The sequence below is a fragment of the Centruroides sculpturatus genome, unplaced genomic scaffold (assembly GCF_000671375.1).
Source record: "Centruroides sculpturatus isolate CEXI.00-Female unplaced genomic scaffold, Cexi_2.0 scaffold679, whole genome shotgun sequence".
NCBI lineage: Eukaryota > Metazoa > Arthropoda > Arachnida > Scorpiones > Buthidae > Centruroides > Centruroides sculpturatus.
In genome coordinates, this window is record NW_019385053.1 from 31890 (window position 1) to 46830 (window position 14941).

The 14941-nt window shown below is 33.4% G+C and overlaps 1 protein-coding gene across 1 annotated transcript; it reads left to right on the forward strand.

Moving 5' to 3' along the window:
• Positions 1-745: 745 nt before the first annotated feature.
• LOC111633988 (wiskott-Aldrich syndrome protein family member 2-like) lies at positions 746-9660 on the forward strand. The gene is made up of 3 exons (XM_023378655.1): positions 746-937; positions 3063-4194; positions 8717-9660. The coding sequence occupies exons 1-3, from the start codon at positions 746-748 to the stop codon at positions 8890-8892; spliced, it is 1500 nt and encodes a 499-aa protein (XP_023234423.1). The 3' UTR covers positions 8893-9660.
• Positions 9661-14941: the final 5281 nt, after the last annotated feature.

Sequence of the window (14941 nt, forward strand, 5' to 3'; positions counted from 1 at the left end):
CCAGCTGGAGCTTGCATTGAAATTTTGGTCATAATTGTCACCCTCCTTCTCCTTTAAATTTTTAAAAAGAATGCGCACTTTAGTTTGGATGGGCATGAGACTTAGTGGAACATTCTTTTGTAATAAATCTTCCATCCAAGTCTTTAAACATTTTTCCATTTCATGTATGGGACCATTTCGTTTTTTTTTTGTGATGATGGTTGACTTTACTGATGCCAATCTCATTACTGCTTCACGAATTCATTCTTTGTCCTTTATATAACAAATACGTACTGAAAGTAGAATAAGTTGAAAAATAAACTACACCGATATAAATCCAGCAAACTTTAATAAAGTAAAAACGTTTTCAATCGTTTTTCAACGATCATCCTCAGTTACCAAAAATAGAACTTTAAATATAAAACGTAAAGTGCATTCGAAATAAATATTAAAAAATAAAAATTAACGGAAAACACCCTAGTGGACGAACTACAGAAAAATTAACAAACAAACAAAATAAATAGTGAAAAATTAATAATTGTAAAAGGACCTCCACGCAGTAGACAATGAGTCCGTGTCCCTATGGTTTATACAACCAGTTCTCACGTGCGTCTTATAGATTTCCAATCTCCTCAGATGTTTGATTATTTGCCTATTAGTCGTCATTTTTATAATTGCCTCTTGATCCCATTGCATGTTAATATTCTGTTGCCTTGTGTAGGATGCCAATGTTTTGATTCCAGGGTGGTTTATGTGGGTGTGACGAATGCGTGGTTTGAAACAAAGGCTCAAGGAACACAAATATACAATCAATAGGAACCTTGATAACACTGTGTTAGCATCCTACACAAGGCAACAGGATATTAACGTGCAATGGGATCAAGCGGCAATTATAAAAATGACAACTAATAGGCAAACAATCAAACATCTGGAGAGATTGGAAATCTATAAGACGCACGTGAGAACTGGTTGTATAAACCATAGGGACATGGACTCATTGTCTACTGCGTGGAGGTCCTTTTCAATTATTAATTTTTCACTATTTATTTTGTTTGTTTGTTAATTTTTCTGTAGTTCGTCCGCTAGGGCGTTTTCCATTAATTTTTATTTTTTAATATTTATTTCGAACGCACTTTATGTTCTATATTTAATGTTCTATTTTTGGTAACTGAGGATGATCATTGAAAAACGATTGAAAACGTTTTTACTTTATTAAAGTTTGCTGGATTTATATCGGTGTACTTTATTTTTCAATTTGTCCTTTATTATAGTTGAAACAATTGAATGCAACAATTTATGTTTACGTGACAAATTTGGCACTGTTTTGCTGCACTCATGCTGTTTTATTAATTTTATTTTCATCTTTAAGTCTATTGTCTTTCTTTTTCTTTCATTGGTCTTACTAGCCATTTTCGGACTAAAATATCACAAATCAATGTAAAATAAAGTATAGAATTTCCAATTTACACTGTGAGTAAACTACTTAAAACAATTTTCCACCTTACACAAGCACATGCAAAGGATAACTAACTGTACAACAAAACTAAAGATGATGCAATTGATTGCAGAAGCATGCAATCAATCGCCAGAAGCGTGAAGATATATATGTATATGATGTATATTTGATGAAAACTATAAAAAATTGATACATAAGTGCAAATGGTCGTAAGTTGAGAAGTGACTGTATTAGGTATAAATAAAACATTTTTGACATACTTTAACAGAAATAGTTTGTCGATAGTTTCTGAAGCCTGACTATCTTCAACCAATAAGATACAAGCCAAACTCATAGAAAATCAAACAAAAGCAGAGTGAAGATCTTAGTGAAGTTCTTTCCCAACCTCTGTCTCATTGAGTTGGTTTCCGTGTGTATCACGATTCGATGTAGTGATCCAGGTTCGATGGAAAGCACACCTCCACACTCAAATTGATAATATTTACAGTTTATTTACAGATTTCTATATGTAGAAGGTACAAGTTTGAAAACATAATATATGTACAGGATAACAATGCATGGTGACTCACATACTAGATTGGTTTCTGGAAACTTTTAAACTTTGAAGAGGCCTCAGTCAGCTTGTGGAGTTGGCTCAACTGCACGGTCAGTCCACTCTCCACACTAACCTGTCCCTGAGATGTTTACCAGAGGAGAACACTCTCTCTACGCTCAGCGGGTATTCCAAGTGCCTGAGACTACCATGTACCAGTCTCTTGCCCTTCTCTCTTCCTCTCTTGTTTGCCCTGCAATTTAAGGGTTTTTTTGGACAGGGACTTCCGACCAATCACAACCCCTTCTTGCCCGAACAGCTTACACTCGGGTCCGCCGTCATTTGACAAGAGTGAAGCTTACATAAACATCCGCCACTTGTTTACATTCAGTTGTTTACCATATGGCAAATGGTCTAACATCTGACTACAGCTGGGTCCAATTGACAAAGCTGGTGCTTTCTTTGTTTTCCCTCTGTTTACAAGTCAACACCTTACAAGTGGTATTACCCGACCGCACGTGGGTCCAATTGACAAGGTCGTGTCTCTTTTGTTCCCACTCTGCTAAAAGGTCAATACTTTACAAGCAGCATTAATTGCAACTGTGTGCTGTATTGCAAGAGATATTTATCAACTATAATTTATGCTGTCAAAATGTTGTTATTGAGCTTTAAATTTGTAATTGATACTTCAGTCCATAATTTGAGATGTAGAGGTTTAGGAAGAAAATTATTTGAGATAAACACGGAAAATATATTGAATTTAGACTTAATATGCAGTATTTGTTTCTTGAGAGTATCATCACTTGTGGAAAATAATTTTATTCAATAGCAATAAAATTTATTTATTTTATAAGTAGTAGTAATATTTTTAAAACATAATAATTTTTGTAACATTATTATATTTTAAAAGTATGTTTTTGACTAAATGCTAAAATTAAACAATGAATATTGTATTTATAAGTGACACACTAATAAATTCTGTGTGTGTAAGTACATAATTTAAAATGCAAAGCTGAAAAATATTTAATCTTTTTATTTTAATTTTTTCAAATTTTTTCTGTCATGTTATGATTATGCTATTTTTACTTTTTTTAGCCTCATAGACCTAGACCAGAAGGAAAACGTCATAAAAAAGTGCGACAACCACACAACACTAGGGAAAGGTATCGACAAATGGCTAATGCACAAGAATTTATAGATAAAACTTATTCTCATATTCAGTATGGTGGAGTTGTTACAAGGTCAGCAAATGATACTACAGATGGAACAAATCATGGAGGACATTCTGTTCGGCCAAGTAGCTTAGAATTGCATTCAACATATATTGCAAATCATGAAACTGGTTATGTAGGTAGTCCAACACACCATTATCCATCTCCTCCAACTACTTATACAGAGCAATCGCAATCTCCTCAACATCATTTTCCACCGCCACCGTATACTGTTAATTCACCAGAAGCTCGAAATACACCTATTAGTGGCACACCTACTCGTTATGGGAATCGCATTAATTCTGCAAGACCATCTCAACCACCTCCAGCTCCACCTGTGTCTAATTCCTCAGGATCTAGTGGGACTTCCACTCCCACTATATCTGCAGGTGGTACTCCTTCAAGTGGTACAGGAAGGTATAGAGTTTCAAGTCATTCAAGAGATAATCTTCCTCCTCCTCCTCCACCACCCGAAAATACTACTGTTAATGGAATTCATCCTCCTTCTCTTTTTGTTACCCAGAAAGTTATTCAATCACAACCAGGATCTGGCCCACATACGCCAGTTCATAATTCTCATGTGGGATCTCGCCATGCAACTCCAACTCATCATTCCCACACGAATATTTCTAGTAGTCAAGTTCCTCCAACAGATATAGTCACTAATACCACTCCTGATGGTTTAGAGCTTCCACCACCTCCACCTACACCTGATAAAGATATCCTTCATACAGATAGTCATCTTGTTCCTTCACCTCCACCTCCTCCTCCTCCAGCTGTTAATGGATGTTTGCCACCACCACCACCACCCTTGCCTCCTCCAGATGATCTATCAAATGGTCCAGTTATGAGTGGAGATATTGTTCGTGTTCAAGAAATTGTCTCTCTTTCATCAGAATCTGCTAGCACAACATCTAGTGTAAGCAAAACTAGTGAAAATACAGATCCAAAATCTAGGTTACCACCAATTACTCAAACTGATGCAAGAAGTGATTTGTTGGCTGCAATTAGAGAAGGTAAGTAATAAATAATAATAATAAATATATATATATATATATAATGATGCAATTAAATGAAAATATTAACATAAGTTAAAGATATTGATGGGTATTGACATACTTACTCAGCACAATTGCAGATTTTGTGATTATGCTATCATCGTAAGTCACAGTTTTTGTAAAACACTTATGCTTGTGATTCCCAACTGTTATGCCATGAAGCTGTTCTAAATGTGCTTTAGAATGAATTAAAATGATAAATTTTAAAATTTGTAACAAAAATACTAAAATGTACTTTTATGCATTAACTATATTTCAAAAATTTGTACCAGCTAGCTATTTGTAGAGAAGAACTCTGCAATAAACTTGTTGGCTAGTTGTGTAATATTAATTAAAAAATGTTTAATAATCTATGAATGATTGTCTAAATATGCCAAGATTTCGAAAAGGTTGGGAACCATTGACTTAAGCACTCAATTTTTATGTTTGATGGTGATAATGATCACCATAAAAGTCCATCTTAAACATTATATAAGTCCATCTGTCTTGAAAGACTGTATTATGAGCTATGTGATTCTATGATTTTATATAAATATTAATAGAATTGCAGTTATTTTTAAGATAGAGGAACTTATTTCTCTCAACTTAGTAAAAATAAACATCTCAGTAAATAATATTATTGTTTATATATTTGGTTACTATTCTACAATTTTATAAGATCAAAATAGTCTATCATTTAGAAAAAAAATTATGAAACACATTTCACCAAGTTTCAGAAATTAGCAATATTTATATTTATAATTTCAATTTTGCATTGTAACATAAATATGTAGCTATTTTTAACTTACTCTATTATTTGCATTTAAATGCCTCATCTTATGATATATTTCATAAATTTTTAACTGTTTAATAATATGAAATAAGAAAATTCCAAATACAGTATTTAGATAAAGTATATTAAAAATAAATTTTTAATTGCAAAGAAAACTTCTCTAGTTAAAATACATGTACAAAAATTAGTGCCTGCTACTATATATAGGCACATCTTTTTGTAGGCAAAAATCTACCAAAAAAAAAGACTAAAAAGTGCTCCTAAAAATATATAAAACTAATTTTATGCACATAAAAGTATACATAATGAATATGAATATGAAAACTTGAGAAAATGATAGAAAATTCAAAACAGTAACTTTCAGAATTTGATCTGTCAGTTTTGAAGTTTGCAAACAGAAAAACATTGTACTTCAAACACAGTTTTTTTACATATCTCCATGGTTAGTCACAGACATTATGAGAAAAGTAAGTCTTTGAACTGTAAGAATGATCTCTCAACATCAACAGATGTGAGAGGTGCATATTTGGTTTTCACTAAAAATTCCAGGTTTTGTGAGTGAAGAAACTCAAGAATTGTATTTTGAATATCTAGATTTTTGTTCAGAAAGCATTCCAGTTTATCTAAATCAAATCCATCAATTGGTTTTTGGTATGTTTAAAAATTTTTCACTGTTTCTCAATAGACAGACTACTTTCTTGAAGTGTAGAAACTGAAATGCATAGGAACTTGTTTTGAACAGTGTACAGTTCTTTTAACAGTTTTTTGTCACAACAGACTCTTGAGTTTCATTCAGGCTGCTGAAGACTTTCTAAAAAACTCATCAAATCCAGCTTTTGTTAGTAATGACAATAAATAGCCTTATCTTCACACTAGCAAATAATTTAATATACAAATGTTTTTGACCTATTAATAGGCTTGATCAGGTCTGATGTATTTGAGAACTCACATATATTCTAAAAGTAGAACATGTAAATGCATCAACCTGATTTGGTCTATTAATAGGTTGAAAACATTTGTATATTTAATTATTTCTTGGTATGAAGATAAGGCTCTTTTTATGAAGAGTATTTATCCAGTTTATCAATAAATGTTCTCAACAGATTTATAAATATAAATAGAAAAATACACAAAATACCCAATTTAAGTACAAAAAAGAGGTAGAAAGTATCAAAAAGTGCTCAGTGATAAAATAGTTGGAAAAAGAGGAACTAATCTCAGAAGATTGTAAACTTAAAAAGTACCATATTTTAGTATATTGGGTTGTTCGGAAAGTAATTTTGTTTTTTTTCCATGGAAAAAGAAAACAATATTTTTATAATAAATAAATATTTTATTGAATTATATATCTACCATTTTGGTCAAATACCTGTTGTCATCATTTCTGGTAGTAGCATGATTTTACATTCATAAAAGTTTTGATCGTTGCTTACAAAAAACTAATCCAAGTGATTTTTGACATTGTCATTTCAAGTAAATGTCTTAGTTAAAAAAAATTTGTATAGACCAGAACAAGTAATAATCTGAGTGTGCTCAATCTGGCGAATATGGTTGCACGTCCCATCTAAATTATAACAGTTTCTGACCAGTTACCAAACTTGTGTGAAATTTGACATTATCGTGGTAAATCACTACACCTGTTTTGTTGATCAATTCTGGCTGCCTTTTCTGTTTGATGATATTATTGAATTTGTTTACTCGATGGCAGTACACTTTCGAATCAATTGTTAAATTGTCTGATAAAAGCTCCAAAAAAAAATTTCCTTAAAATCCTACCAAAGAGAGCACCTGTCTTTAAGAACATGTGGAACCCATATATCAAGCTTTGAAATGAAACCAAGTTGTTTCAAGTGGTCATAAACGATTGAATTGGACAAATTTAATCTGTTAGTGATTTCTCTTGTTGTTATTCGGCAGTTTGCTTCAATCAATGCCTTTATTTTGTCTTCATCAGCTTCAACTGGCCATCCAGAACGTGGTGCATTTTCAATATTGAAATTGCCAGAACAAAATTTTGTAAACCAGTTTTGGCACTGTCATTCTGTCAATACATCTTCTCCATACACGTCACACAATTTTTTTCTTGCTTGAACAGCATTCTTACCTTTTCGATAATAAAAGAGCAAAATATGATCTTCTGATCTTCCATATTTGATGGGACCCAAAAAATAAACAATTGCACAAAATCAAACAAAATTTTTTACAAATAAGCCTTAAAATGCTAGCTGTCAAAATATATAATGATGATACAGTTTAGAATGAAAATGGCAGGAAAAATATGACTAATCCCTCTAGTGGTAAAAAAACGAACTTACTTTTCGAACAACCTAATAGTTTGAAATTCAATGTGTAGAATTAATCTTTTGAATAGCGTTACTGTAAGTTAAGCATTGTCTATTCTTTTCATTTATTATAAGAAAAAGAAAGTTAAAATTAAAATAGCAACATGATTTATTTTCTTCTGTCAAATTTATTGTCTTTTAATAGATTATTTAATAATGAATAATGATGATAATGAGCAATATTGTAGGAATAACAAAATAAATACTTGCACTTGCACTAGATATATTGTATTATGAACAGTGCAGAACAAAATACAAAAATAAATTACATATTCTATAAATTTTGTAACACAAAAGCACTGAAAACAATATTATAAATTAAATATTTCAAATCTAAACAATTATCAAATTAAAAATTAAGCCATTCCTGCTACTAATAATTATTAAATGCTGAGTAATTTTGCACTAGAGGTAGGCATTAGGTGCCATCTTGTATTAAAATTACTCAGTATTTAATAATTATTACTAGTGGAAATGCAGCCTGATCTAATCTGGTAATTGTTTAGCTTTGATATGATCATCAAGCTTTAAGATGATTTAATATTTCAATAGATATATGTATTGTAAAATAATGAAAATGTATACTGTTTACTGATGCAGCACTCTATAAAATAACAGTTTGTGTTAGGCTTATAAAATTCTACTTATTATACTGATGATAAACATGTAATTCTTCCTTTCATAGCTATGTAGTTTTAAGAATATAGCTTGTAATTCAGAAATGTTATGTGCAATTGGTCTTACTTTAAACAGTTCAGCAATTTAAAAAAAGTTTTATCTGAAATTTAAATTTTTGGCATATAAAATTATCTTTTAAAATCAGAAAGAATAATTTTCTAGATATTCAGTATAATTTTTTTTTGCAGATTTTGTGATTATGCTATCATCGTAAGTCACAGTTTTTGTAAAACACTTATGCTTGTGATTCCCAACTGTTATGCCATGAAGCTGTTCTAAATGTGCTTTAGAATGAATTAAAATGATAAATTTTAAAATTTGTAACAAAAATACTAAAATGTACTTTTATGCATTAACTATATTTCAAAAATTTGTACCAGCTAGCTATTTGTAGAGAAGAACTCTGCAATAAACTTGTTGGCTAGTTGTGTAATATTAATTAAAAAATGTTTAATAATCTATGAATGATTGTCTAAATATGCCAAGATTTCGAAAAGGTTGGGAACCATTGACTTAAGCACTCAATTTTTATGTTTGATGGTGATAATGATCACCATAAAAGTCCATCTTAAACATTATATAAGTCCATCTGTCTTGAAAGACTGTATTATGAGTTATGTGATTCTNTTATTCTAGTGAATATACTTTAAAGCATATGTGAATTTATAATTTAATTTATTATTTCTAGGAATTAAATTAAGAAGGGTGGAAGATATTAAGCAAAAAGAAGTAGAAAAAGCTGCACCTCTTCATGATGTTGCCTCAATATTGGCCCGAAGAGTTGCAATGGAATTTTCTGATTCTGAATCAGCTTCCGAAAGTGAATATGACAGTGATGGATGGGATGATGAAACAGAATGCTGAAAATAAATTGCGCAGGTATGATATATGAAAATTGATTTTAAAAAATTAGGATAAATTTCTAAATGTAAATAAATTGAAATACATTTTTAACACTATCATAGTATACATTCAATATCACAACACATATTTATTGTTAAAAAATAGTACTTCTGCACATTATACATTGTAAGCACAAAAGTATTATTTTTAAATACAATTTTTAAATTTTTGCGGTATCATCAAATGTGCAGCCTGGTTTAAACTGACCTTATGCTGAATTTCACAGTTCTGCCTTTACTCTTTATTACACAAAATTATAAAATCGCCCACATGTGCTCTTCCTGTCACACAGAGAGTATCTAAAAGCTGTTCAGTTTTCTGCAGAAGTTGAGTGGAGAGTTTTAAGTTGCTTAGCTGCCTGATGAACGGACTTCATAGGCTTCCTTCGTAAGCCTACCTGATTGCCTCCACACTCCTGTCTGACAATCAGGATTTCCCACCTCCATTATATTTCAACACATTTCCTATGGACAAGAACTGTTTCTTCCATGCTTTGATGATGTTTCATGATAGAGGATTCTTTCCAAACACAGTGAAAGTTTTGCTGTTCTTGAAGAATGAAATTTCTCTCAGCATGCCACCAAACAGTTCATGCTTTCTCTTGAGTTAATGTCATTTTGTCAGTCACAACTGTAACATCACAGTTGCTCTTCATGCAATGTATTAAGTGTTTTTGTCATTAGGAATATTGTGATTTTGAAAAACATTAACAGAGTATTTTTTTTATTTATTTGTCAAAACTGTGTCTTCTTCTTATTTCTTCTAATTCAATGTCACAGCTTGGTGCATTTTTCAACACTTGGCAAATAATTTTATCATTCGCTTTTAATTCATGCAGATATGCATTTCAAGCTTTCACCCCTCTTCAGCTGTTACATAGATAGATTGTATCTTGTGTATACAGTATCTGTCAGGCACCTTCTGTACTTCCCACTCCCCTTCCCGTCCCTCCCCTCCTGACTTGATGGCCTCCCCTGCATGCCTCGTAACTTATAACATTCACTCCCCAAGTGTCGGAGACAGCCTCACCTGCGACTGTATAAACATTCTATTTTAATAATTGTAGCCAGTTTTTATGAATGTCAATGCTTAGATTCTTGTTAATATTATTTTTGTCTGTAGTAATTTCATAGCTTTCCTTGAATTTTCTTTTGTACAATTATTAAAATAGAATGTTTATACATTCACAGGCGAGGCTGTATGCGGCACTCGGCGAGTGGGACTTTACAAGTTACGAGGCATACGGGGAGGCCGTCAAGTCGGGAGGGGGAAGGGAAGGGGAGTGGGAAGTACGGAAGGTGCCTGACAGATACTGTATACACAAGATACAACCGATCTATGTAACATACTGAAGAGGGACGAAAGCCCGAAACACGTATCTGTATGAATTAAAAGTGGATGATGAAATTATTTTCCAAGTGTCGAAAAATGCACCAAGTCATGACATTGAATTAGAAGGATCAAGAAGAAGACAGGGTTTCGACAAATAAATAAACCAAACAATTAGTTAAGACATGCACAATGGAAACTGGAAGTTAATAGGATTGATTTTGATTAAAAATTTGTAGTTTTATGAAATATTGAAGAAATTAAAAATANTTTATAAAAATTTCTCAATAGCAAGAGTGTCTGAACATTAGGGCATATACTCCCCTTTTTTGTCTCTGTTGCCCTTTTCCTTCTAGCCTATTCTGCAAATACAAAAGAAACTAATGAACAATATTTGTCCATTGACCCATGTAACTTTGTAGTATGTTGACCAAAACCTTGTTTCTTGTTTTCAAGGCCAAGTTAACCCCAAGTGCAACCTCTGCCACCTTGTGTGAGTGCTGATCCAACATTGAATCCAACATACAATGTCCTTTTAATTTCACAGCTGTTACACAACAACAATACATAACAAGGAAAAGTATTGGAATCATGTCAAATTCGACCTTCTGCGTATTTTTCAAATCTCCATGTTTTGAGACTTCCTGAATCCAAAAAAGTTGAAAAAATGGCAAAAAAATCCATGTATGTGTGTGTTAGTTTCTGTTTCACTTAATATCTCAGGATGGGGTAAATATTAAGTAACGAAATTTGGCATAGTGGCTTGTATATGAGGAGCATTGATGATATTAAATTTTGGTGATTAAAGGCTGAGAGGGTATGGAAATAAAGGGGGGTCATATGTAACTCCAGTAGGATCAGACTTAATGACAATTTTACTTGTTATTAGCATTTACAATTTTTTTTATAAAGCCCATCCTTATCCTGAAAATTAAGCTTTTTGCTATTTTACAGTAATTAAAAATATAAAGTTTTCAATAATAAAATATCATAACAGATGGCACCACACCTGCAGTTTTAAATGTTGCCAGGAAAGTTAAGCAACTTGTTACTGGATTTTTATAACTTGTGTCCTCCTTTTTCATAGTCTGTAGGTGCCACTGCTCAATAGGCTTAAACAGTTCTTGTCACATTTATACAGTTGTCAGCTTTTAATGAGAAAAGCACATGTGCGTAAACACACATGCGCGCACACAAACACAATCTTATAATTTAAAGGTAAAATTTGAATTGTCATTTTCTAATTTCAAACTAGAAAAAGGAATAAACTTGCCACAACTTGATACACTGCTCATGTTGATTTAGTTTAAAGTGATACCTATTGGTTCTGGTCTGATTGTTTGAATTTCAAGCTGTTAAATTAATTAGGAAATTTTCTTATTCAGTCTGTTTTACTAATGATATCTGTTTTAAAGGGATCATTAGTTATTTCATAAATTAATAAGCATTTCATTTTGTTCATTAATTATATTCCTAAGAAGTTTGTCTTAGTTGGCATCATATAATATATATATATATATATATATATACTTTCCTAGTATGTTTTTAGAGTTTATTAATATTGTTGTATGGATTCTAATCTCATCCAGGGCCAAGAACATTTTCATAAGGTATTTCTTTTTAATAGACATATTCAATCTGCATAAGAAATATTAAATTTATATTATTAATTCTGGTTTATACTATAGTATATATATATAAACTAGAATTATCATTGTAAATTGAAAATAATAATGATCACATACATAGTTAAGTCATATTAATATGATTATTACCTACTTTTGATTTCAGCAGCATATAGCCAATGAAATAAGTCACATATTGCAAACTGGCTTGGTATGTGAATAAGATTCAAGCAATGTACAAATGTATCAATCATTGCGTGGTAAAATGCACTATTTATCAGATGTGCAAAAGGGCTTTAGGGCTAAGGGTTAGTGGCTTTAGGGCCATAGCTGACAGTATTTCTGAAATTGTACAGTTTGTGAACTGTTCTTGTGTTGCTGTGGTTAAATTGTACTATGATTGGACAAACAGCATGGAAACTGTGAAGCACTGTGTGTCATTGCTGTGAGATGTGAACTCAGCTTCAAAGGTATGTGAGGGCCAGCTGACATGCTACAGTTGAGTAAAGTACCACCCAAATGAACCAGGGGACTACTGGACAGGTCTAAACTGACAATACAGCAAACCCTGTTGTATATGGGGCTCCAAAGCAGATGGATGGTCACTGCACCCATGCTGACAAAGGTGCATAGGCAGAAATGGCTTCAATTTTTACAGCAGTTCTGGAATTAGATCTCTTCTGAATGGCCCGGGAAAATATGACTTATTTTTTCCAATGAATCACATTGCCATGTCAAGCAAGAAAACCTCTGAGAAGAAACACACTGTAACCATTGAAGAACAAAGTTGATGGCAGCAGTGTAATGGTCTGGGAAATGTTTTGTTGGCATTGTCTGAGCCACTCATACCTCTGGAAAGCACACACAACCAAATTGGTATATATTCTTCCTTGCAGATCAAGTTCATTTATACATGTTTGACTGATTGTTTGAATTTCAAGCTGTTAAATTAATTAGGAAATTTTCTTATTTACTCTGGTTTCTCTGGAATGGATGAGATCCTTTAACACAATGATGAGACATGTCATATGGCCAGAATTGTCTAGGAATGGTTACTTTAGTTTACTTTATTGGAAAGGAATAGAAGCCCAACCTTACAGAATAGCCTTTGAAAAGGAAGGATGAAGAGTTTTAGAGGAAGTGAAAAGGAGGAAGAAAAGAAAAGACTTAGGAAGTGTGAAACATGAGATCTCAGAGTGCCCAGTCAGTTCCATTTAATTGAAATTAACAAAATGTACTAAACATGGGGCATAGCCCATAAGTAAACAGTGAATATAAAGGAATTACAGAAAGGCATGGACGCCCAAGGGGCTGCCTCTGGTGAGGCAGGTGCAGCAATATACAAATAGCAGCAATGCAAATGGCCAGACACCTAGTGGTGACAGTGGGGCTGCCAAGTAACAAACAAACCTGAAACAAAATTTACATGAAAATAATAAAAACAAAAGGAAATGGTACAAATACAAGTGGTTGAGCACTTCTCAATCTAGGACCCATGAACAGCCTGCACTTGGCCCAGTGGGTTAACAAATGGTGGGCCTGCAGATGACAGCAACCCGGAAGGGTAAGCTCTTCGCTACTGGGAACAGCCAAAAAAAACAAAACCATAAAAACAAATAAATGTGTATGTACAAAAGATGGGTGGGAGAACGCATCCCAATCTTGGGCCCATAAAACGGCCTATACTTAGACCCAATGGGTAAACAAACAGTGAACTCCAGATGAAGACCAAGTACTTCCCAAACCTTGTAATTCCTCAGATTTGAACCCAATTGACCACATTTGGGTCCATCTCAATTATCACGTTCACTGTATGGATCCTCCACAATGCACCCTTTAGAAGCTGTCAGACACACTGCAATCTGTATGACAACCTTCCAGCATCTTATTAAATTACTCCTATACTGTCTAGCTGCTGTTCATGCTGTATAAGGTAGCATATTAGTCAGCAGGTTATAATAAAGTGGCTTGGTTGTGTATATACAGGGTGTTTCACAGCCTCTCCACAAAGTTTTTTTGAATAACTTTTGAACCGTGCAGTTTTCAACCTCAATTTTTTGTAGGTGGCGCTTTGAGCAAAAAGGAATGCTTCTATCACAAAAGCACATTGCTTCAAAACATTTGATTTTTCCGTAAGTGGTCTCGCCTGGCCACCCTACAGCCCTGATTTGAGTCCACTAGACTTCTTTCTTTGGGGATACATGAAGGATCAGGTGTTCAAGAATAACCCTACCACCTCAGTCAGATGAGAGAAAGTATCAAGAGCATCATGAAGGGCATCTCAGATCAGACCTGTAGTAATGTGATTGCTAATTTCCAAGAGAGACTGTGCTACTGCATCTAGACAGAGGACAGACATTTCAAAAATATCTTGCATTAATTTTTTTTCCATCTTCTATCTTTGCTGAAAATTTCATTAAAAAATTTGAATTTTCAAAAGTTATTCAAAAAAAACTTTGTGGAGAGGCTGTGAAACACCCTGTACATACACAGTGTTCCTTATACTTTGAATTTAATTCATTCCAGGAGGCCATTCAAAGTTTGAATCAAATTTTCTTATTAGAAATAATGGAAAGTTAACTTATCCATTCCCAGACCTTAAACAATTCCATTTTGATAAACATACAAGGTCTGTTCAAAAAGTATCGGACCTTTTTTTCTTCCACGTAAACCAATGATGCGAGAGAGGCCTCCTTCGGTGGAGTTGTGGAGGGGACAGCCATGCACAGCCCTGGATTTTTTCCCGCCTGCAGGAAGCGTCAGTCGTTGGCAATTGGCCTATGAGTGAGGTCATGTAGTGCGCTCTCGTCGGATTCCACTAAGCTGGTAAATGACTGAACAACGTGAGCAGCGATATTACATCAAATTTTGCCAAAAACCTTGGCGTATGATACCCGAGTGTAAACCATTCGCAAGATTCAGCAGGCTTTCGGGGACGATCCTCGAGGCCAAAAAAAGCGCGGCAGGTCCGCAGCAATATCAAAGGTCATGTTGACAGTTTTTTCGACTCTCGTGGGGTGGTGTGTCGTGAGTACGCACCACAAGGCCAAACCATC

Excerpts from the sequence above, each read along its gene's own strand:
- LOC111633988 (XM_023378655.1), top strand. The coding sequence starts at position 746 with ATGCGTGGTTTGAAACAAAGGCTCAAGGAACACAAATATACAATCAAT. Across the intron at positions 938-3,062 it reads TGGAAATCTATAAGACGCAC|CCTCATAGACCTAGACCAGA; the intron begins GTGAGAACTGGT and ends TACTTTTTTTAG. Across the intron at positions 4,195-8,716 it reads GTTGGCTGCAATTAGAGAAG|GAATTAAATTAAGAAGGGTG; the intron begins GTAAGTAATAAA and ends TATTATTTCTAG.